The 26,677-nt window shown below is 44.9% G+C and overlaps 1 protein-coding gene across 1 annotated transcript in view; it reads right to left on the reverse strand.

The window, feature by feature from the left end:
- sdt (MAGUK p55 family member stardust) overlaps positions 1 to 26,677 on the reverse strand; it is a 963,188-nt gene that overhangs the window by 275,179 nt on the left and 661,332 nt on the right. The window contains 1 exon segment of the mRNA XM_071665600.1: positions 7,814 to 7,843. Within this exon segment, the coding sequence (XP_071521701.1) occupies positions 7,814 to 7,843 (30 nt within the window).

A 26,677-nucleotide genomic window follows, 5' to 3' on the forward strand; every position in this document is an offset into this window, starting at 1 on the left:
CACTCAAAGCTTCAGCCGACGGAAAACAAATCTCGTCCCATTTTTCTTCAAAACACGACCACTAAATCCCTGGACCTTGGTGTCCTGGATCCAAGCGGTACACAGTACCTGTTCCATCCCTCATCCTGCTCTTATCTGCCTCACGGGTCTAATCTACATAATCCCCAGAGATCATCCTTTAATTCTTCTTCCCTCCCGTTCTGTTGTTTAAGTAACTCTGTTAGCCGCTATCCCCACCACCTACATCCGCTGTGTGGATAGCAGAACCCATGGCTCACAACAGACAGAGGAACCAAGAAAAATAAGAGAAGTCTCTTTTCCTTTTACTCAGGTGAGATGTGACACGCAAGTTCTTAGCTTCAGGAAGCCAGTCCCCACGTAGAAGCTGCGGACGTTGAACCCACCACCAGTAGCGGTACCCGACGTGAACCCAACAGTACCAGTAGGACCCAACATGAACCCAGCATCAATCCCAAGAACATAGTCGTGTACTCTCCACCAAAAGTCATCGTATGGCGCTGCTGCAACCCTCCGCCAAGTTCAATCACCGCCATCTCCATCTTCACCACCACCACCACCACCACAGCTCCACACCTGCTTATTACATCCCACATATCACACAAGCTACACATCAAATCCAGTATTCCACGATTTGTCTTTGTCAACAACGTCACATTACATGATCTGAAACTACCCACCTAACCGTAACCAAGAAAACCTCACGTTCTGCAAATACCTTTGGTCCATATCGATTTCAATACTTTTTTTTCCTTGATAAGAGTAGCCGGATCCTAGTGCTATCACTAGGTACCCCTGTGCAATACTACCAGAAGCATCTGGCAAGTGTCACGAGCACCATATCAATGATAAATAACATTTAAGATGCCCAGAATGAGAGAGAAAAAAGTAATACGGCACAAGATAGTTTGTGAACTCCTAAGTCTAGAAGGAAGTACGGTAGCCGAATCAGACCTCATGCCAGGGATATGAACCTATCTTATTTACTGCTTCGTAGCCAAGGGTGGTCAGTGGCATGGCACATGAAACATACACCTGCCTACCCAAGTGTTCCTAGAGCCCTCCCGTCCCACAACCCACTCACACCAAGCTACTCCCTCCACCACACCCAGCTCACCTGCTGATTGGATCGCGAGCTGGACAGGTTCCCACAGTCTTGTAGGGTTAACTCTTAAGGCTCAAATTATAGGCATCTCTGACACTTCTTAACCTCTGATGCTTTACGACACAGGTGCTCCGGGCGCGGTCCTGGGTAAGGTAACCTCCACAAGTCCAGTAACAATTAGGAAGTCTGGGTGTGCCTCTCGGTGTCTGGGGTTAAGTAGGGAGGATGGTGCTTGAACCTACACACACACACACACACACACACACACACACATTACGCCACTTCACACTGAGGAGATTTAAGTGAAGTATGACCTGTGGTGTCGAGAACACTTACACCAAACTGACGGAGGTAAAGCGGAGTAACGATTCCGCGAGTGAGGTGGTCAACTGTAGCCTGCACCACAGACGTCCTTCAGGAGGCCATCAGGAGGGAGAGCTATAAAGACAACACGATGAAGGTGAAGGATAATCCGAACTTCCTGGCCATCTGTCTGGACACTCTGGGACACCTCGCCAAGATATGGTGGGTCACCCAGGGATAAACCTTTTGTTGGCGTTGTGCGTGTGTTCTTCATTTTCTTATGTTTTCACCGTTCTGTTTGATAACCCTTCCGACAGCTCACTTTACGAGAGGCGATGCACAGAGAATAAATTCATTCTATCTAAATATCAGTTTGTTCGCTTACAACAAGACACTGGAATCTGGAACGTACTTAAGAATAAATCTCTTCTGGCGAAGTTCATACGGGAAAAAAGTATACAAGTCCGAAGACGTAAGCAAAGGGTAACATTAAAAAAAAAAGGAATAATGTTCATTTAAGGAAAATAATCACACAGTCTCGGTAAACGAGCAACACACTCGGTCTTCTTGCTTCTCCCTAGGGACGAAGAACATCTGAAACATTTCCGCCTGGCATGGAACCTCGCCACGTACCCCTGAGAGAGCTACTGGAACAGCCAATCACGACGGTCACAACGACGAGGCGATGGAGACGCTGTAGGAAACATGTGTCAGGTGGTTCAGGGAACTCTCGAGGCGAGAAAGCGGGCGTCCGGCTGGGCACAGAATGTGTAACCACATTAAGGAAATATTGAGGTACGTGTACAGCGGAAACACACTCTTCAGTTTCGTCGCAACATAATAAGTGATCTTTTCGTTAAATGAATTCGTTACGTATACACCGCAAGTAATCACGAAACGCAATCGAAACTGCTGAGGTGAAGGTGATTAATGAATGAAATAAGGAGTGACATTGTCCGTACATGCAAGACTTAATGACGTCAGGACAAATCACAGTCAGCGAGACGCAGAGGAAGACCCGAGGGGCCAAATCGCTGAACTTTCATCCAAAGGACCTGACCAATGGTTCAGTTTTACCTAAATAGTGTATTCAACTAAACTGTAACCTCAACATCATTTATCAGCTCCTATGGTAAACCTTACACAATCCTATATAATCATGGTATGGTAGCGCAGACAATGTGAGACTCTACGCTAAAATGAAGGGAAGGGAGATGGCACTCTTAACTCAAGACAGCAGACATGGGTAATGATCCGAGTCAGTAAGCATGAGAGATGGTACTCCAACCAGCTGAAAAGGGAGGCGGCACACTACCTAGACGGCAGACAGGATGCAAGGGAGACGGCACTCAACCTAGATAGCAGACAGTACGCAAGGGAGACGGCACTCAATCTAATTAGCAGACATTGAGCAAGGGAGGCAGTACCTTAATCCCAGAGAGCAAGCATATGTCACTCTATTCCCAGACAACACACTGGAGAGATAACACTGACCCTAGAGAGTCTCGTCATTGAGAGGAAGTTACTGCGACAGCCACCACAGCCATCCACAAGGAGATACGAGACAGACATAGTAACCTTATAACATCTTAATGACCCTTTAACACAGAGGTGATCGTGGACGTTCTGTGCCTCAGGGAGACCCAAATACCTACAAAGCCGAGGATAACTAACTCGTCTCTAACGACAACTACGCGAGACAGAAAACCGGTGATCGTTCACCAAGAACCAGGTGTTCCGAAGCCTTCCGAGAACGTTCTCAGTATGAGCCAAGTAATACAACTCGGATGATGATGTGAGGCTCTGGGGGCACGGCCAGCGAGATCCACTCCCGAAACACACACACACACACACACACACACACACTGTTCTCAACAAGACAATGGTCCTTCACGGCCCTGGCCTTCATCCCTCCTAAATAGTTCAACCACCGAAACACTCGCCTCCACTCCTCCAAGCAGTTAACCTCCCTATCTTCCAGCTTCTAACTCTCACTCTCTTACTCCCTCAGCTTCTAACCCTTCAATGACTCTGTCTCCACGATCCTAGCCACTATCCCTCCAACACTGTAGCCTCATTTCCTCCAACTCCTTGGCCTCCAGGACCCTGACGCGCCTCCTTGGAATACCTCAGCCTCCAACACCTGGGGCGGCCAGCACCAGCTTCCTGCGTACCTCCAGTCTTCACGACCTCCACCTCCTGAAGTCTCGAGCTTCCTCCGTCATGGCCACGGCCGTCACGCTGTGGTCCTCCACGCACCGCGTTCCCTCCGCCACTCCCTCCCTCCCGCTCCACATTCTCCCTCTTTCCCTCCCCCTAGCTGAACACCCTGCCCTCCTCTGGAATCTAGATACTCTCCCTCCCTCCCTGTAGCTGAAAACCCTTCCCTCCTCTGGAATCTAGATATATACCCTCCTTTCCTCCCTCTAAAATCTAGATGAATATCCTCCCTCTTGCTAACCAAACATCCTCCCTCCCTCCCTCTTGTTAAACATCCCCTTCCCTCTTGTTTAACACCCTCTCTTCCTCTTTGCTGAACACCCTCCCTCCCTCTTGTGGAACACCCTTCCTCCTTCCCTCCGGCAGAAAATAGCTCCTGTGCAGGCCCCTCCAGCACGACCTCAACATCCACCACTACACAATTACCTCCCTGACCTCGCCGATGACCCTGCCCATGACTGGGACTCGCTACACGACCTCTGACCCCGCTGCAAAGGGGCGTCTGCACACCTTTTAAGGTTTTGCCTCTCCTAATACCGTCCCGTGGTGTGTGTGTGTGTGTGTGTGTGTGTGTGTGTGTGTGTGTGTGTAAAAATTATGCAGAGAGAGAGAGAGAGAGAGAGAGAGAGAGAGAGAGAGAGAGAGAGAGAGACTCTACGCAGCTAACATAAAAACAGGACAAAAAAGCAGACCGAAAAAGTTGATTTATCTTACATCAAACATGCTGCTCCAAGCATAGGCATTAACATGCAAATGAACACAAACGCAGGCACTGCAGCAATATGTGTGTGAGAGAGACTTCGAACGCCGGAGTCCCACTTTACGAGAACAGTGCAGGAGACAGAACTGCTGGCAAATATTAGAATTACAATCAGGTACATAGTGAAGGAGATAATGACCAATCGTATGCTGGACTAAATTACATACTTCTCAGGTTTGGTCACAGTACTCACATAAGCACAAAGAACTAATAGAGAAGGTCCAGAGGAAGGTTACAAACATGGGACCCGAATTACGAAAGCCGAGTTACAGAGAAGAGAGAAGAACAAAGAGCGACCTGGAGACAACCTTTTAAGTTTTTACACCTGTCTGATGACGTCAACACATCACCACCTCTTCCAAAGATGCAAAAACCGAACAACTAGAGACCAGGTTTGAGAAAAGACGAAAAAAAAAGTATTTCTGCATTATAAGAGTAGTTGATGAATGGAATATAGTGAGTGAAGTTGTGAATGCACTCCTGAAAAGTTTATATGAATAGTGAAGGAAGTTCAAGAGATGGGGGTCCCACGAGTGTGAACTCCCTCCCCTTACTGTACAGATTATTAATTATACAGAAACACATACACGAGGGAATATCAGCTACCCAGATAAACCATTTATCATCATTATCATAATCATTACTGTAATTAATTATTGCTATTACTATTATCATTAATTATAATAATTATTATGATTTCATCATTATTATCATCATTAATAGTTATGATAGGCATACCATTTTCCTCAGAATTAGCACCGTCATCATCGAACACACACACACACACACACACACACACACACACACACACACACACACACACACACCATAACAAATTCAGACCAAGACACGATATAATTCCCAACCTTGAGCCACCCACTCCTCTCTCCGTCAGCCCCACCCAACCAATCGGCGGAACGAACACAACACACGAGACGTGCCCCTTGCAGCAGCAGCAGCAGCAGCCCCAGACAAGAGAGGGTGGGTGGCGGAAATAGCTGGGCCCCGTCCGTCAGGAGGAATCCCCAGCCACACTCACACCACCTGGGTCCCGGGCGGCTGCCCTTCTGTAATGTCTTCACCGCAAACACGCTCTCCAAGGTCTGCCTCGAGCTGCAACTCCTCCGCTTGAGCACGAAGGTACAACCCTAGAGCACGAAGGTATGACCCTTGAGCACGAAGGTATGACCCTTTAAGCACGAAGGTTCGACCCTAAAGCACGAAGGTATGACCCTTGAGCACGAAGGTACAACCCTAGAGCACGAAGGTACAACCCTAGAGCACGAAGGTACAACCCTAGAGCACGAAGGTATGACCTTATGAGCACGAAGGTACAACCCTAGAGCACGAATGTATGACCCTTTGAGCACGATGGTACAACCCTTGAGCAAGAATGTATGACCCTTTGAGCACGAAGGTTCGACCATAGAGCACGAAGGTATGACCCTTTGAGCACGAAGGTACGACCCTAGAGCAGGAAAGTATGACCCTTGAGCACGAAGGTATGACCCTTTGAGCACGAAGGTACAACCCTAGAGCACGAAGGTACAACCCTAGAGCACGAAGGTACAACCTTATGAGCACGAAGGTACAACCCTAGAGCACGAAGGTATGACCTTATGAGCACGAAGGTACAACCCTAGAGCACGAAGGTATGACCTTATGAGCACGAAGGTACAACCCTAGAGCACGAAGGTATGACCCTTTGAGCACGAAGGTACAACCCTAGAGCAAGAATGTATGACCCTTTGAGCACGAAGGTACAACCCTAGAGCAAGAATGTATGACCCTTTGAGCACGAAGGTTCGACCATAGAGCACGAAGGTACGACCCTAGAGCACGACGTTACGACCCTTGAGTACGATGTTACGACCCCTGAGCACGACGGTACGACCCTTGAGCACGAAGGTTCGACCTGAGAGCACGACGATACGACCCTTGAGCACGAAGGTTCGACCCGAGAGTACGACGATACGACCCTTGAACACGACGTTACGACTTACGGATACGACGGTGCGACCCCTGAGCAAGACGCTACGACTCATGAGCACGAAGGTTCGACCTTTGATCACGACGATGCGACCCTTGAGTACGATGTTACGACCCTTGAGCACGACGTTACGACTCACGATCACGGTTACGACCCTTGAGCACGACGTTACGACCCTTGAACACGACGGTACGATCCTTGAGCACGTACGTCGGTTCGTCCCTTAAGCGCGGACATAACTGAGACCCGTGAGTTCGAAGGTTGGAGAACCCTCAGGCATGATGGCCTGCTTGAGGTCAAAGGGCAGGCAAGCAAGGCCATCGTACCCAAGGGGTCGTGCGGACTCGCTCACACGAGTCGTACCGCCGTGCTCAGCGGGGTCGAACCCACGGGCGTGCTCCCTGCTGCAGAACACCCGAGACAGACACAACCACGACGCGATGATCTGCCGTCAACTTCCGCTTTCTGTTTACCGTTGAGTGATAGTAGTGACGTGTGATGTTGACCTTGTGCGAGGCCAGCGACCCTCTCTCTCTCTCTCTCTCTCTCTCTCTCTCTCTCTCTCTCCCGGATCTGGCCTCACAACCTGAGATCAATACTGTCAATAAAAAAGAAAAAGGTCTTGGCCTTCTCGTCATATCTCGCCAGTGACATCACTGAACAGAAACTCAACGAGGATTACGGTCTCCCGCGTTACATAACAACATCCTGTATCTGCCGGGAATTATCTGTGACTGTAAATTAATTAATAATTATATATCTATCATCTACGTGTTGTAGAAGGCGACGAAGAAGGGGCGGGAGCTTGTGGGGGTGGGGGACAGGTTATCCCTCCCTCCTGTATTAGCTATCTTCAAGCAGGAACAGGTTGGAGGAGGAGGAGGAGGAGGTGGAGCCAGAGGCGATGAATCGCTTGGGGTTCAGCCAGTTGTTTGGCGCCGGCGCTACCTCGCTACGGTGAGAAAAGGCGAACTGGTGTTAAAAAAAATATATATACAAGACTTTTCAGCTGCTCAATCACGAACCATCAAAGACCCAGCGAAGCCACAAAATACACGAGAAGAATTCCATCTTACCAAATGGTCTCGAATATAAACTTCTACATTATGTGTAACGGTGCGATCCTTGAGCACGATGGCGCGACCCTTGGGCAAGACAGTCTGGCCTTCTGACGACCAGATCCTGGAGCACCAGAGGTTTAAAGCCAGACCCTCGTACCGTGGGGTCATACCGCTGTGCTCTGCGAGGCCCGTGCCGCTCGCATCAGTGGACCTTCATACACCATGAGTGTGTCTCGACGCAGACATCCATCCACAGCATCGCCTCCAACATCCAAGATCCCTCGGTACACTCTGCCACATGCATCACACACACACACACACACACACAGATAAACAAAAAAACATACGTAGCTTACCCCACAGATGAGCTCCTGCCCCACACGTACCTGTAAAACAAGGAAACTCATTAATACATACCACCACAAAGTATTACATAATCAAAGACTATCTGTCTATTTATCTGTGTGTGTGTGTGTGTGTGTGTGTGTGTGTGTGTGTGTGTGTGTGTGTGTGTGTGTGTGTGTACACACACAGAGGTTAAAAGATACACTAGATTTCCAGTGAATATATATATATATATATATATATATATGTGTATGGGGGTGGGTTGGGCCATTTCTATCGTCTGTTTCCTTGCGCTACCTCGCAAACGCGGGAGACAGCGGCAAAAAAAAAAAATATATATATATACATATATATATATCAAATAAAGCTATATACAGGACAGATGGGAATACACCACTATACAAGACTAGAAATAAAAAGCAAATATCAACACAAACAGGTATCAACTGATGTACAATGAAGTCCAGTGAGGCTAAACCCTTGAGCACGGCAGTGTGACCCTTGAGGTACGACGGCCTTGCCTTTGACCTGACCCTTAAAAGAGTCAAGGTCAGAGGCATGAAATTCTTAACATAGTTTTTGATGTATTTAGAGAAAGCAACTTATATAACATCATGCACACGTGTGCTTTTTCTTAACATAGTTTTTGATGTATTTAGAGAAAGCAACTTATATAACATCATGCACACGTGTGCTTTTCTTTTCGATTTTCGTTGCCTTCTTGCTCGCTGATTCCTCAATGCTCGCCAACAGAGAAACAAACAAAACTCTCAAGAAATACAGAAGCGGACTGCAAACAGCAACAGACCACTGGGTCAGTTTGAAGCTGAAAACATGAAAAGAAAAAAAAAAATAGACCAAACTTACGAAAACAGCCGAGGTATGAGTACGATACGTGGGTCCTGCCGAGCACCATCCACTACTCCCACCGCCCAGTACATTACCGCCAGAGAACGGGACTAACCAGTACACACACACACACACACACACACACACACACACACACACACACAACCCTCCACCGGCAGCGCCGCGGGCCAGTGGCCACACAGCTGAACCTGTACCTGCAACATGCCGACCAATGATCGAAATTACCTTGTGTCTCTTCCCTTCCCCGGATTTTGCGTATGTCTTGCGTCCACATGAGACGAGGAAGAGGCCGTCACCTCCACCCTCACAGCTCTCGTCTGTGACCACGGCTTACTAGATCAGTCACTCGTCACCGCTTGAGCACGATGGTGCGACCCTTGAGCATGACGATCTGACCCTTGAGCAGGACGGTGTGACCCTTGAGCTCGATGGTGTGACCCTTGAGCTCGATGGTGTGACCCTTGAGCAGAAGGTTTGCGACCCTTGAGCAGGACGGTATGACCCTTGGTCACGGCTGTGTGACCCTTGTGGGTATGATAGCCTTTGCCTCTAATCTTGACTCTTAAGGTCAAGTCAAAGGACAGACCACCTTACCTAAGAGAAGTACCGTGGTGCCCAAAGGTAGTACCGTGGTGCCCAAGGGTTGTACCGTCGTGCCCAAAGGTAGTACCGTGGTGCCCAAGGGTTGTACCGTCGTGCCCAAAGGCAGTACCGTGGTGCCCAAGGGTTGTACCGTCGTGCCGTTATTTTCAAGGGGCCAAGGTCTACTGAACCAGGCTACATGATCGCGTAACTCTTGCGAATGTCTGTCGTGTATCTTTGCCGATCTCGTTCGTTTAGTAAAGTTCTCTCTCTCTCTCTCTCTCTCTCTCTCTCTCTCTCTCTCTATATATATATATATATATATATATATATATATATATATATATATATATATATATATAGAGAGAGAGAGAGAGAGAGAGAGAGAGAGAGAGAGAGAGAGAGAGAGGTCCTGAGGTCTCTCTCTCTCTTCTCTTGTCTCATCAGTACAGCGTCAGCTCTTCCACCACATCAAGAACTCTGAGGAAGTGGTACTTCAGCGAACCTTACCGACAACACATGGAAGCGACATACCAGCCAAATGATCAAGTCAGCACCAGACGTAAGGATCTCTGCGGCATCAGCAGCTCTCAAAGGCAAACAGTTCGGGGGGAAAACGGAATGGACAGCGATGAAATATCGCACACAGCTCTACGGAAGTGACTGCCAGGCGAAATTCACTCATGGGAGAGAGAGAGAGAGAGAGAGAGAGAGAGAGAGAGAGAGAGAGAGAGAGAGAGAGAGAGAGAGAGGAGGGGGGGGAGAGCATTTTCCTAACTACGACGAACTCTGGCGGGGATGGCAAGGCTAGCGCGTGGTTAGTTCTCCTAGTAATGTATCAAATGCTTCTGCAGACGCACCATGTATGCTTCTTGGTTCTCCTGGTACTGTATTAAATGCTTCTTTAAATACACCATGTGTGTTTCTAAGTTGTCCGAGTAATGTATTAAATGCTTCTTTAAATATAAGTTGTCCGAGTAATGTATTAAATGCCTCTTTAAATACACCATTTATGTGTCTTAGTTCTCCTAATAATGTATCAAATGCTTCTGCAAACACACCATGTATGTTTCCTGGTTCTCCTAGTAATGTATCAAATGCTTCTGCAAACACATCATGTATGTTTCCTAGTTCCCCTAGTAATGTATCAAATGCTTATTTTAAACACACCATCTACGTTTCTTAGTTCTCCCAGTAATGTTTCAAATGCTTCTTTAAACACACCATGTATGTTTCTTAGTTCTGGTAGTATTAAATGCTTCTTTAAACACATCATCTTAGTTCTCCTGGTAATGTATTAAATGCTTCTTTAAATACACCATTTACGTTTCTTAGTTCTCCTAGTAATGTACTGAATGCTTCTTTAAACACACCTGTATGTCTCTTAGTTCTCCTGGTACTGTATTAAATGCTCCTTTAAACACACCATCTTAGTTCTCCCAGTAATGTATTAAATGTATTTAAACACACCTATATGTTTCTTAGTTATCCTGGTACTGTATTAAATGCTTCTTTAAACACACCTGTATGTTTCTTAGTTCTAGTAATGTATCAAATGCTTCTTTAAACACACCAGCATGTCTCTTAGTTTTCCTGGTACTGTATTAAATGCTTCTTTAAACACATCTGTATGTTTCTTGATTCTCCTAGCAATGTATTAAATGCTTCTTTAAACACACCTGTGTTTCTTAGTTCTCCTGATACTGTATTAAATGCTTCTTTAAACACACCTGTGTTTCTTAGTTCTCCTGATACTGTATTAAATGCTTCTTTAAACACACCTGTATGTTTCTTAGATCTCCTAGTAATGTATTAAATGCTTCTTTAAACACACCTGTATGTTTCTTGGTTCTCCTGTATTAAATAACCGTTAATGTTCTCTTGCCGGGTACTCATATATTTTCCGGCAGATGTCACTTTAGTACATTCTCAGATATCACACCTTACTGGTAAGTCTTCATCTTCCTTGATGAGTTGCTCTCAGGCTTAAAACGTTGCTATGTCTATGCCTTCTGTTCGCTGCCATGAGCATATCATCATGCACCTCTCTCTCTTCTTCACTCAAGACTACGGAGTTATAGCTCTTTCCTCCGCTCATGGCAGTTCATAAGCTTCAGTCCTACACACATGCCAGTATAGAGTGTTTCCGTATGTTCTTCTTGATCTGTTCCGGAGTCACTGGCACATTCATTGTGCACCACATGCTCATCCTGTGAGCGGTAGCGCCAAAGGATTATTACAGAGGTCGAAAAGGGTCTTTCACAGACCCCAATAGGCAGATACTTCAGACATAAAACTACTACATAACTGGTTCACTACATAAGTTCTTCTATTTTGTTCATATACAACTGTTTAACCTGTGACCATACAACACAGCAGTAACTGGTGACCATACAACACAGCAGTAACCGGTGACCATACAACACCAGCAGTAACTGGTGACCATACAACGCAGCAGTAACTGGTGACCATACAACACAGCAGTAACTGGTGACCATACAACACAGCAGTAACCGGTGACCATACAACACAGCAGTATTTGGTGACCATACAACGCAGCAGTAACTGGTGACCATACAACGCAGCAGTAACTGGTGACCATACAACACAGCAGTAACCGGTGACCATACAACACAGCAGTATTTGGTGACCATACAACACAGCAGTAACTGGTGACCATACAACACAGCAGTAACCGGTAACTATACAACAACAGCAGTATTTGGTGACCATACAACGCAGCAGTAACTGGTGACCATACAACACAGCAGTAACCGGTGATCATACAACAACAGCAGTATTTGGTGACCATACAACACAGCAGTAACTGGTGACCATACAACACAGCAGTAACTGGTGACCATACTACACAGCAGTAACCGGTGACCATACAACACAGCAGTAACCGGTGACCATACAACACAGCAGTAACTGGTGACCATACATCACAGCAGTAACTGGTGACCATACAACAACAGCAGTATTTGGTGACCATACAACAACAGCAGTAACTGGTGACCATACAACACAGCAGTAACCTGTGACCATACAACACAGCAGTATTTGGTGACCATACAACACAGCAGTAACTGGTGACCATACAACAACAGCAGTATTTGGTGACCATACAACACAGCAGTATTTGGTGACCATACAACAACAGCAGTATTTGGTGACCATACAACACAGCAGTATTTGGTGACCATACAACACAGCAGCAACTGGTGACCATACAACACAGCAGTATTTGGTGACCATACAACACAGCAGTAACTGGTGACCATACAACACAGCAGTAACTGGTGACCATACAACACAGCAGTAACCGGTGACCATACAACACAGCAGTAACTGGTGACCATACAACACAGCAGTAACAGGTGACCATACAACACAGCAGTATTTGGTGACCATACAACACAGCAGTAACTGGTGACCATACAACACAGCAGTATTTGGTGACCATACAACACAGCAGTAACTGGTGACCATACAACACAGCAGTAACTGGTGACCATACAACAACAGCAGTATTTGGTGACCATACAACAACAGCAGTAACTGGTGACCATACAACACAGCAGTATTTGGTGACCATACAACAACAGCAGTAACTGGTGACCATACAACACAGCAGTATTTGGTGACCATACAACACAGCAATAACTGGTGACCATACAACACAGCAGTAACCTGTGACCATGCAACACAGCAGTATTTGGTGACCATACAACACAGCAGTAACTGGTGACCATACAACACAGCAGTAACAGGTGACCATACAACGCAGCAGTAACTGGTGACCATACAACACAGCAGTAACTGGTGACCATACAACACAGCAGTAACTGGTGACCATACAACACAGCAGTAACTGGTGACCATACAACACAGCAGTAACCTGTGACCATACAACACAGCAGTATTTGGTGACCATACAACACAGCAGTAACTGGTGACCATACAACACAGCAGTAACAGGTGACCATACAACATAGCAGTAACCAGTGACCATACAACACAGCAGTATTTGGTGACCATAAAAACACAGCAGTAACTGGTGACCATACAACACAGCAGTATTTGGTGACCATACAACACAGCAGTAACAGGTGACCATACAACATAGCAGTAACCAGTGACCATACAACACAGCAGTAACTGGTGACCATACAACACAGCAGTAACTGGTGACCATACAACACAGCAGTAACTGGTGACCATACAACACAGCAGTATTTGGTGGCCATACAACACAGCAGTAACTGGTGACCATACAACACAGCAGTAACTGGTGACCATACAACATAGCAGTAACCAGTGACCATACAACACAGCAGTATTTGGTGACCATACAACACAGCAGTAACTGGTGACCATACAACACAGCAGTATTTGGTGACCATACAACACAGCAGTAACTGGTGACCATACAACACAGCAGTAACCGGTGACCATACAACAACAGCAGTATTTAGTGACCATACAACACAGCAGTAACTGGTGACCATACAACGCAGCAGTAACTGGTGACCATACAACAACAGCAGTATTTGGTGACCATACAACAACAGCAGTATTTAGTGACCATACAACACAGCAGTAACTGGTGACCATACAACGGAGCAGTAACTGGTGACCATACAACAACAGCAGTATTTGGTGACCATACAACACAGCAGTAACTGGTGACCATACAACACAGCAGTATTTGGTGACCATACAACACAGCAGTAACCAGTGACCATACAACAACATCAGTATTTGGTGACCATACAACACAGCAGTAACTGGTGACCATACAACACAGCAGTATTTGGTGACCATACAACACAGCAGTAAATGGTGACCTTCAAACAGCAGTATTCAGTTTCATTCTTACATATACATTAAATATTATTATTAGCTTTATGTCGCTCGTTAATATTCTCATTATCATACCGTCCTCTATTTGGGTCTGATCATGAGATCCTTGAATTCAAGTTTTACATCTTCCCTAACTTCCAAATCTCTGGCACCTTTTCTTTTCTTGTTAGCTGAGGAGGGAGAATGGAGTGAAAAAGACTTTGAGGGATCGTGGCCTAATCATGCAGGAGGGTGAAAGGCGTGCAAGGAATAGAGTGAATTGGAACGATGTGGTATACCGGAGTCGACGTGCTGTCAATGGATTGAACTAGGGCTTGTGAAGCGTCTGGGGCCTGGATGTGGAAAGATAGCTGTGATTTCGGTGCATTACACATGACAGCTAGAGACTGAGTGTGAACGAATGTGACGTTTGTTTTTTCCTAGCGCTACCTCGCGCACGTGCGGGCGGAGGGGTTGTCATTTCAGGTGCGGCGGGGTGGCGACGAGAATGAATAAAGGCAGCAAGTATGAATTATGGACATGTGTATATATCTTTTTTTTTTTTTTTTTATACTTTGTCGCTGTCTCCCGCGTTTGCGAGGTAGCGCAAGGAAACAGACGAAAGAAATGGCCCAACCCCCCCCCATACACATGTACATACGTCCACACACGCAAATATACATACCTACACAGCTTTCCATGGTTTACCCCAGACGCTTCACATGCCTTGATTCAATCCACTGACAGCACGTCAACCCCTGTATACCACATCGCTCCAATTCACTCTATTCCTTGCCCTCCTTTCACCCTCCTGCATGTTCAGGCCCCGATCACACAAAATCTTTTTCACTCCATCTTTCCACCTCCAATTTGGTCTCCCTCTTCTCCTCGTTCCCTCCACCTCCGACACATATATCCTCTTGGTCAATCTTTCCTCACTCATTCTCTCCATGTGCCCAAACCATTTCAAAACACCCTCTTCTGCTCTCTCAACCACGCTCTTTTTATTTCCACACATCTCTCTTACCCTTACGTTACTCACTCGCTCAAACCACCTCACACCACACATTGTCCTCAAACATCTCATTTCCAGCACATCCATCCTCCTGCGCACATCTCTATCCATAGCCCACGCCTCGCAACCATACAACATTGTTGGAACCACTATTCCTTCAAACATACCCATTTTTGCTTTCCGAGATAATGTTCTCGACTTCCACACATTTTTCAAGGCTCCCAAAATTTTCGCCCCCTCCCCCACCCTATGATCCACTTCCGCTTCCATGGTTCCATCCGCTGACAGATCCACTCCCAGATATCTAAAACACTTCACTTCCTCCAGTTTTTCTCCATTCAAACTCACCTCCCAATTGACTTGACCCTCACCCCTACTGTACCTAATAACCTTGCTCTTATTCACATTTACTCTTAACTTTCTTCTTCCACACACTTTACCAAACTCAGTCACCAGCTTCTGCAGTTTCTCACATGAATCAGCCACCAGCGCTGTATCATCAGCGAACAACAACTGACTCACTTCCCAAGCTCTCTCATCCCCAACAGACTTCATACTTGCCCCTCTTTCCAGGACTCTTGCATTTACCTCCCTAACAACCCCGTCCATAAACAAATTAAACAACCATGGAGACATCACACACCCCTGCCGCAAACCTACATTCACTGAGAACCAATCACTTTCCTCTCTTCCTACACGTACACATGCCTTACATCCTCGATAAAAACTTTTCACTGCTTCTAACAACTTGCCTCCCACACCATATATTCTTAATACCTTCCACAGAGCATCTCTATCAACTCTATCATATGCCTTCTCCAGATCCATAAATGCTACATACAAATCCATTTGCTTTTCTAAGTATTTCTCACATACATTCTTCAAAGCAAACACCTGATCCACACATCCTCTACCACTTCTGAAACCGCACTGCTCTTCCCCAATCTGATGCTCTGTACATGCCTTCACCCTCTCAATCAATACCCTCCCATATAATTTACCAGGAATACTCAACAAACTTATACCTCTGTAATTTGAGCACTCACTCTTATCCCCTTTGCCTTTGTACAATGGCACTATGCACGCATTCCGCCAATCCTCAGGCACCTCACCATGAGTCATACATACATTAAATAACCTTACCAACCAGTCAACAATACAGTCACCCCCCTTTTTAATAAATTCCACTGCAATACCATCCAAACCTGCTGCCTTGCCGGCTTTCATCTTCCGCAAAGCTTTTACTACCTCTTCTCTGTTTACCAAATCATTTTCCCTAACCCTCTCACTTTGCACACCACCTCGACCAAAACACCCTATATCTGCCACTCTGTCATCAGACACATTCAACAAACCTTCAAAATACTCATTCCATCTCCTTCTCACATCACCGCTACTTGTTATCACCTCCCCATTTACGCCCTTCACTGAAGTTCCCATTTGCTCCCTTGTCTTACGCACCCTATTTACCTCCTTCCAGAACATCTTTTTATTCTCCCTAAAATTTACTGATAGTCTCTCACCCCAACTCTCATTTGCCCTTTTTTTCACCTCTTGCACCTTTCTCTTGACCTCCTGTCTCTTTCTTTTATACTTCTCCCACTCAATTGCATTTTTTCCCTGCAAAAATCGTCCAAATGCCTCTCTCTTCTCTTTCACTAATACTCTTACTTCTTCATCCCACCACTCACTACCCTTTCTAAACAGCCCACCTCCCACTCTTCTCATGCCACAAGCATCTTTTGCGCAATCCATCACTGATTCCCTAAATACATCCCATTCCTCCCCCACTCCCCTTACTTCCATTGTTCTCACCTTTTTCCATTCTGTACACAGTCTCTCCTGGTACTTCCCCACACAGGTCTCCTTCCCAAGCTCACTCACTCTCACCACCTGGCCAGAGAGCGTTATTGGATTACGTGTTAATTGACAGGCGTGCGAAAGAGAGACTTTTGGATGTTAATGTGCTGAGAGGTGCAACTGGAGGGATGTCTGATCATTATCTTGTGGAGGCTAAGGTGAAGATTAGTATGGGTTTTCAGAAAAGAGGAGTGAATGTGTATATATGTATGTACATATATGTATACGTTGAAATGTATAGGTAGGTATATGTGCATGAGTGGACGTGTATGTACATACATGTGTATGTGGGTGGATTAGGCCATTCTTTCGTCCGTTTCCTTGCGCTACCTCGCTAACGCGGGAGACAGCGACAAAGTATAATATATATATATAACCTAAAGAAAATATAAAACACGACAGGTCCCAAGTGCACTTTCGTGTGATTACATTGTATCTCCCCTGACAATGTAATCGCACGAAAGTGCACTTGGGACTTATCATGTTTCGTCTTTACTCATGATTGTCAGCAAATACTAGATCACGAGCATCTCTGACCTACTGCCATTCTTCGGCTGGTTCCTGGCGCTACCTCGCTGACGCGGGAAACAGCGATTAAGTATAATGAGTAAAATATAATATGCAGAAGGTACATAAGTAGCAACTGTACATAAGATGCACGTAAAAACCATTAGGAAACAGAAAATACGGACTTCCAAGTGCTTTCGTATAATTACATCGTCATTATAGTACAGACATAGAAAACCAGAATATGATATACCAGCCGCGGGGCAGGAAAATGAATTAAGAAACAGGTGTAGAGATTAGGGCACAGGTCACCATCAACGACCTCACCTCTTTCAAGTTACAAACTCAGGTTAACCTAGGTTCTAGGGAACATACCTGCAATTCCTTTTGCTTACAAAGCTATCTAATCTACATGAACCAACATTCCGATTCATACTAATTTCTCTACTATATATGCCATGTACTAAAAGAGTGTGCCTTTGAACTTGCACCTATGCTTGCTTGTCTGTTCCATTTTTTAAAAACCAGAGCTTTTACTTCTTGGAAGAATTCGTTGGTACAACCCATCCTTACAAAGAGGTGACATCTACCATTTCCAGAGCCTTTGAATCCCTCCTCAACTCCTATATCCCCAGATATCTTGAATCTCAGTCTTCTGTCACATCACTAATATGGCTTCCATGAGGTGAGATCCAGTGGTGATATTCTTTCCTATCTTAATAATGTGTGATTATAATCCGCGAGAGACTTTGGGGAATCCTATGCAGTTGCCCTTGACATATCTCAAGATTTTGATAGAGTGCGGCACTGGGGTCTTATTTCTAAACTATCTTCTTTAAGCTTCCTTCCTTTATTTTGCTCCTTCGTATCTTGTTGTCTTTCAATTCGATCTATCACTTTGGTTGTTGATGGATCAGCCTCTTCCCCGTTTTCCATCAACAGCGGTGTCCCTCAAGGTTCTACCCTGTCTCGTACACTTTTTCTCCTATTCATCAGTGATGTCCTTTCCACAAATAAACAAATGCACTCATGCGCTGATGACTCAACACTACATTCCTCCACATCCTTCCATTATGCTTTTTCTTCCCTTGCTCAATCTGCATCTCATCTCAACACAACTTCCTTGGTAAACTCAGTCTTGGATAGGATATCTCAGTGGGTAGATGAAATGTGGTTAAGTTTAATGCCCTCAAGACTCAGTTTTTACCCATTTCTCAATTGAAAATTCCTCACAACTTTCCTCTCTCCTTTGACAGTTCTGGAATTCCACCTCTTGACTCAAAGAACATTTTTGATATTTCTTAACATCCACTCTTTCTTGGAAACCCCATAGTACGGCAATAGCTAAGTCTGCCTCAAGAATTTGGGAGTCTTGTTTAGATGTTGAAACTTCTTTTCTTTGGAACAGTTTCTCCATTTATGCAAAGAATTGATCTGTCTTTGTATGGAATACTGCTGTCACATCTAGGATGGCTGTAGCTCTGCACCCTTACTTGACAGTGTTGAGTCGAAAGTGGTCCAACTTATAAACTCTCTCAATTAACTTCAAAACTTGACCTGCTTACCCTACACCACAGTGTTGGTTCACTTTCCCTCTTCTGTAGGTATTACTTTGGCTTTTGCTCCAAAGAGCTGGCTGCTTGTGCCCCACCACTAGCTAGACCACACAATACTCAGCAAGCTGCTGTGTCACATGATTAATGACTGGCCATTGGCACTTCAAGAATAAGTTGTTTTGGTAACTGTTTCTTTCCCTACATCTCAAAGCTTTGCAACCCCTGTACCATCTCATATCTTTTCCACTACCTATGACCTCGCACATTTGAAAAGGCAGGTTTCTCACTTCCTCCAAAATTTGTAAATACTTTCCCTGTCTCTTCTTTTTCCCTTCCATTAACCTCTCTGTATTTTACTTCAGGCCTGGCCTTGATGTGGACTTTTGTCCCAGACTGGAGCCTCCGATGCAAAAAAAAAAAAAAAAAAAAAAAGTTTAAAGCGAGATTTGAGTATGGATTTGATTATTCTTGTGTCTTCAAACATAATGAAACAGATCACTGAATTCTTTAGACTAAATACTGTTTCTTTCAGACAGGAAAGTGACAACCTCTCTTGTGGCGTGTCAGGATGTTATCAACACTGTCTCTATATCTGGGAACAGTACAACAGCAGGCAAAAAGCTTGGCCTTCCCTGTATTGCCAGACTGCATATCAGATAGCACTGACTCTAGATCTGGAAGACAGCGAAGGGAGATTACTTCACAGAGCTCAGAATCAGGTATGTAAGGTGAAGTGTTGACAATCTAATCAAAAAGCTTCAACCTTATTCATACACCCATTTTCTACATATACGACAACTGTGTAGGATTCACTATTCTTGGACAGAATACAGATCATGCCAGGCCAACTTCTAAGAAGGCTTTAATGGGTGGGTTAAATAGTTTTTACTATATTTCAAATAACACATCCAATCCAATGTATTTACTGATGCATACACATGCTCATTCAGCAGTGTTTTGCTCAAGGATCATGAAAGACATCAGTCAAAGGAATAAGGTTCACTAATGTGTGAAATTTATTCTAACTTTTATTTCTTTGTACTTTCACTGCTTTGCTTACAGAAATATTGCTATAGTGTATTTACTTTTTTATCAGTTCTAAAATCAGTCAGTGCATAACTTTTAGATGTTAAGGAGATTTTGGATAACAGAAGGACAGGAAAGCACTGATTTGAATCAGATGGTTGCTGGCCAGCTGCCTGTGCATTTTCATAGTAGTACAGTTGGCAGCTCAGTAATAGATTTTCCTCAAATCATGAAATTGTAAAACTTCTATCCATTATTTAGTAAGTTATTTGATATCCTTAATACTGCTCGACAAGTCGATGACCAAAATCTCTGTGGCCAAATACTGCATGATATTCTTGGCCATATCGAACACTTTCTTATGTTGTTTAATCAAAGCATTAAGAACCTTACCAATGTGGCCAGTGTAAAATTTATCACACACTTTATGGGGGATATTGTACACACAACCCTTCTGAGAAGCTATAGAACTTCTGATATGACTTCCTGATATTATCATTGCTGAAGGCTACATTAACTTAAAAAGTTTTGAAAAACCAGAACAGTAAGCAAGTTCTCACAACAGGGTAAGACCAACACAAGTTCTTGTTCACAAATGGTTCTTTAGGTTGAACATTGTATAAAGACTTTCTAGTAAGATTTACAAGCTGAATCAAGATGTATGGGACTCTGTAATTCATAATCAATGTCATAGATACAGCAGAGTTGACGATCAAGGAATTCAATACCACATATGCAAAATGCTCTAAGGAATTCAATCCCACATATGCAAAATGCTCTAAGGAATTCAATCCCACATATGCAAAATGCTCTAAGAAACATCGATTAAAACACAGAACGTTTCCTTACATCGTGATGATTAGAGTAGTAGTGAATATATGAACAAACATTTGGGGGTTGACGATATACACTAAATTTTAGGTTATATACATTCCTCTGAATATTACAGTCTAAGAATAACAATGTATTATCCGTCTCAGATTCAATAGTAAACTTCATAAAGTCTAACAAACAATTCAAATTGTAAGAAATAAACGTTCATCTTTATCAATATGCCACAAAGAATATCTTAATTTCCTTTTTATGCCGGAGGCTACAGTCATGGACAAAAGTCCACATCAAGGATAGACCTTAAATGAAACATAGAGTAGTTAACGAAAAGAAGAAAAAACAAGGAGAGAAAGGGAAAGCATTTACGAATTTTGGAGGAAGCGAAAAACCCGTAGAGTAACAGAGCTTCGAGGTGTAGGGAAACAAACATTTATCAAAGCGGCCCAACCTTGAGTTGCCGACTGCCGCGCATTATTCATGTGGCGCAGTTAACGTATGGCGTGGTCTAGCCAGTGGTGGGGGCAAACAATCAGCCAGCTCTCGGGCAAAAATCTAAGAAGTAAGTAATACCTTTATAAAAGGGAAAGCGACCGAACGCTGCGATGTAGGGAAAAGGGGTCAAGCTTAGCAGTTAGCCTGGGAGAGTTTAGAAGTCTTTCCGCTTTCGACTCAACTCTGTCAAGTAAGGATGCAGAGCTAGAACCACCCCCGATGTGACAGCAGTACTCTATACAAGGAGGGATCATTCCTTTGTATAAACGGAGCCACTGATCGGAAGAAAAGCAAATTGCGACATCTAAACAGGACTCCCAGTTCCTTTAAGGCAGACTTTGCTCTTTCCATAATGTGGGATTTGTAGGAAAAAGCGACGTTAGAATAATGCCACGTAAGTTCACTCAGTAAAAAGGTGGAATTACGGAATCCGTTCGCAGGAGAATGTTGTGAGGAATGAACTGTTGGGATGACTGTGAACCGACTACCACAACCCGGATTCCAATCTATGTACGTGCTCGACTACGTGCATTACGGTAAGCAGCGATAACCGCTACACATCTATCACGCTTACTTCACTGTATTTCTGAAGGCGCTCGTATACAGTTCATCGATCCAAGACTTGAGTGCTTAAATTTCTCCATGAATTCCACTAGGTTTCCTTGCGATCATTTATGTATAGTGGGCATATTTTCAGTTTGTCTTGGTTTTCTTCAATACCTGCTGTTATATATTTACTCTCGCGTCATCTGCAAAACTACCCTCTGACATCCTCATGTCTGACATCAATATCACAAGGTACCTTACCGTTCCTGGTCGAATACTCCAAAGCACATCTTCGTCACAGTGAGCACCTACGAGTACCTACGACGAGGTTTATCCACAATGGCAGGCTGGTTCTCACTATCCTCCAGAAGTCTCCTGGTTCAGATGAGAGAGAGGGAAAGATTTTCTGTGGTCTGAGAGACAAGAAATTCTCGATGACATCAAAACGCAAAATAATAATCATCTATGATTTTTCTTTTCAATTTTACTTGTATATCCATAGCAGTGCGAAATCAACAGAGTGTATTGCCCCAGAATCTTGATTTGATGTCCAAAAAAAAACCCGGTTTTTCTAGCATAGAAAATGGACGGTGTATAGCAGAGGAGCAGACGAATCTCCTCTGTCCGCCACCGTGGATGTGGCTAGTGTTATAAACGTACTTCCTGTGTATTTACCGGTGTGGTTGTGCTGTGTCGGACGAGCGGGCAAGCTGGCGGGAAGGCAGGCATGCATGCAGGCGTGGGGGAAGCTTTTGTCTTACTCCGCGCTCCTACTGTTTACTTCCGTCAGGGGTGAAGGATTTGGCACGATCCGTTCAGTTGTGGCGCCGCTTAGATGAGGGACTCGAGGGTTCGTTCGTCTGAGATGCCGTTTGGGGGTGAGGAATTTGGCGTCCGTTCACCCGTGTAGCCGTTCAGATGAGGGATTCGGTGTCCATTCGTTTGTGATGTCGCTTGGGTAAACGATTTGGGTCCCCGCTGGCTTGTGATGCCGTGTGAGTTTCGTGGTCTTTTTCAGTTCGCTCCTCAAGACAGACTGTGACGTTATCCATCCTCTAACTAAATGCCTTGTGACTACCATTACTACCTTATTACACAACCTGCTATCGAGGATTTCTCTTCAACATATGGGAAAAAACAAAACATTACTCACTAATTACCCACTGCTTACTAAAATATTCATGCCCATTTTCTGTGTCGCTGTTCGCACCCATTTTCTTTGGAGCAACTCAAGACGCACAGTTTTCCTGTATAAAAAACGAAGGCTCAACGTCCCGCTGCACCCCGGCCGGCGCAGTCGGCAGGTGAGAGTGACGGCGGAGGACGTGAGGTCAGCGCTTCGGGGGGGCTGGTGTCACTGCGGTCGGAGGCTGCGTAATACCGGGTTGTTGAACAAGATTTGCAGGGGAGCCCGGAGCACACCACGTAATCATCACCGTCTGCAGCACCACGTTCACCCTCGCGCTGTTACCGTAACCGGCTCGAGGGGCAACAAGGAGGGACGATATAAGTAGCTACATACTAGGATTTTCGCCGGACGCGCGGCCCACATACCTAGATGATACTACGCTTTTCGCCGGACACGCGGCCCACATACCAGTCTACATAATACTAGGATTTTCGCTGCTGGACACAAGAGCCCAAACATCTTGTCATATCTGGAACAAGCTAATTAGCAACTTCGTTCCCTTATCAAGAATGTTCTGTGTACTCGTTAGCACCATTATTTCTCTGGAATTTAACAACACATATTTTCTCTCGATCCATATCTTTACCATTTTACGGTGATTCCTACATCATGTCTGGATCTAAGACCTTAAGAATATCTTACGATGGTTTCGGATGTGTTCAACTTCCACAGCTGGACCTGAGAACTTACGTAACCTAACTTACGACCTTACGTATAACTTACGATGGTTTCGGAGGACTTCAAGCCCTACAGCTGGGTCTGGAACCTTACCTTATCTTACGTATATCTTACGATGGTTTCGGAGGTCATCAACCTCTACCGCTGGGTCAGGGACTTTGCCTTATGTATAACTTGCGATGGTTTCGGAGGACTTCTACCCCTACAGCAGGGTCTGGAATCTTATCTTATCTTACGTATATCTTACAATGGTTTCGGAGGTCAGCAACCTCCACCGCTGGGTTATGTATAACCTGCGATGGTTTCGGAGGACTTCTACCTCCACAGTCCGGCCTAAAACTTTACCTTATCTTACGATGGTTTCGTAATCTCTCTACCAGCCACAATGCGGTCTGATAGTTTTGCCAAGAAGTTCCTGAATGAATTTCATAAGCATCGTTGCTTTTTTATACATTAATGTTTACATAGATATTAGCACCTAAATCTGAACACAGTTCTTTAACATGGTTATACACACAGCTACACATGGTGTTACAAAATCCTGTGCTGGGTGTCTGTACATGGTGTTACACAAGCCTGTACCAGTGTTATACACACCTGTACATGGTACGACGCACATATGTACATGGTATTAAAAATCCTGTATACATGCTGTTACATAACCATGTAGAGTGTTCCAAAAACCTGTAAATGTTGCTACAAAACAATGTAACCGATGTCAAAGAGACATGAACGTGTAATACGACTTCGAACGTAATGATGATGGACGACCACCACCCCAGGCCTTCACCATTCACTTCCCTTTCCCACCAGGAAAGATGATTCCCTCCTTGATCACGAAACGTGGCTTCAAACTATCGTGCTCCTCTTCCTGAACAATGACTTCCCAGCAAGACGAGTTCACTTCAGATACAAGCACTCGACAGCCACCCCTCAACAACAGTACTTGAAATTTAAGTGTTCAACAGAGCTGGGGTTCTCCCTGATCTAAATGTTGAACAACTTCTCTGACAAATAATCACGACCAAAGATAATATGAAATGGGGAGCTCTGGTTTCAGTGTATTATACATGACAGGTAAAGAGTAGACGTAAATGAATGAGTGAGGCCATTGCTTCGTGTGTTGCTGACGCTACCTTCATAACACCGGTCAAAGAAAACATGAAAAAATGGGTAGAAAAATACAATTCAGAAAATCTTAAAGCTTATTCTTATTTCTGATTTCAAAAACTGTATTTGTCTAATCTAATACTCACTATGATTCTCCCGATACAGAAGTGCAGTACGGTAAATTGACTAAGAATTTCATAAAACAGTATTGCCAGATCCTTTCTCTATCCAAAAATTCTCACAACTTTCCTCTCTCCTACCACCGTTCTGTAATTCCACCTCTTAACTCAATGAACATACCTGGTATTACTGTAACATCCTCTCTATCTTGCAAACCCAAATTACGGAAACAGCTAAGTCTGCCTCTAAGAAACTGGGTGTCTTGCTGAGATGTAGAAACATGTTACTCCGTTCATACAAAGGATTGATCCGTCCTTGTATGGAGCACTGCTCTAACCTCTGGGATGGTTCCAGCTCTGCAACGTAACATAACAGAGTTGAGTATAAAGCTGTCCGACTTGTCAACTCACCCAGGCTAACTTCAATACCAACTTCAATACTTGATCCTCTTGCCCTACGCCGCAATGTTGGTTCACTTTCCGTCTTCTATAGGTATTACTTTGGTTTTTGCTCCCGAGAGCTGGCAGTTTGTGTGCCCTCAACCACTAGCTAGACCATGCAATACTCGGCAAGCTGCTGCGTCATATGATTACTGTGTGGCCGTTGGCAACGCAAGGGTGGGTGGGCCGATTTGACAACTGTTTACATCGCTACATTCTAAAAGCTTAGGAACTCTCTCACTTCTCGTGTCTTACCCAACAACTACGACTTGGCACATTATAAAAGATTAGTTTTCCTTCCTCCAAAATCCGTAAATATTTTCCCTAGTCTCTTCGTTTTTCTCTTTCATTAACCTCTCTATACCTCAGTTAAGGCCCGGCCTTGATGAGGACTTCTGTCCTTGACTGGCGCCTCCAACGTTAAAAACAGTAAAAACGTTACTGAAGAGGATTAATAATGTAGCGGTACGCCCAGTACCACTAAGTAATATCTGGTATCACGCCCTGTCAGTCACCGTAATTATTTATCCCATTTCCTACAACTACCGGCTGAAATCCATTACGGGTAAAACAATTTGCTTTACCCTAACATCAAACAAGGTTGGATGTCCCTACACTACTCTGTGGTTCCACCGACTGATCATGTGGACTTTATTACACCGTTATTAACCCCACCCAGTAGTTTAGGGGATGACACCTCGCGACTGTTGTTGTGGACGAGACCTGAGGGCTGGTGTAGGGCAGACCTAACATTAAGGTGGCCATAATACGGGACCAGAAAAACTAGAAAACTGACGCCTAGACAAGAGTAACGATGAATAACGTCTTTCCAAGACCAGGAAAGACGACAGACAACTCAGCACTTCCACATGGCCACGGACCACGCCGCGAAAGACCCACAGCAGTGATACGATACGGGCTCTAAAAACTAGACCAGTGCGAACCTTAATAACCATCCCCAGCTCCACCTTTTACCACAACCTGCCCTCACAAACCCCGCAGGCTGATGCAGCATCGTCCGTCCCTTCCTGCCGCTGCCACCGCCGTCGCCACGTAGTCCCAGCTCCTCCCACCGCTGTCACACTGCGCCAGCTACTCTGCTCCGTAGTGCTACTGTTATTACTGGTCCTTCCACCGCCGCCACACCGCCCTAGCGCCTGTGCTCCGTGGTGCTACTGTTACTACTCGCTCTTCCACCGCTGTCACGC

Source organism: Panulirus ornatus, chromosome 10 (assembly GCF_036320965.1).
Source record: "Panulirus ornatus isolate Po-2019 chromosome 10, ASM3632096v1, whole genome shotgun sequence".
In the NCBI taxonomy this organism is placed as follows: domain Eukaryota; kingdom Metazoa; phylum Arthropoda; class Malacostraca; order Decapoda; family Palinuridae; genus Panulirus; species Panulirus ornatus.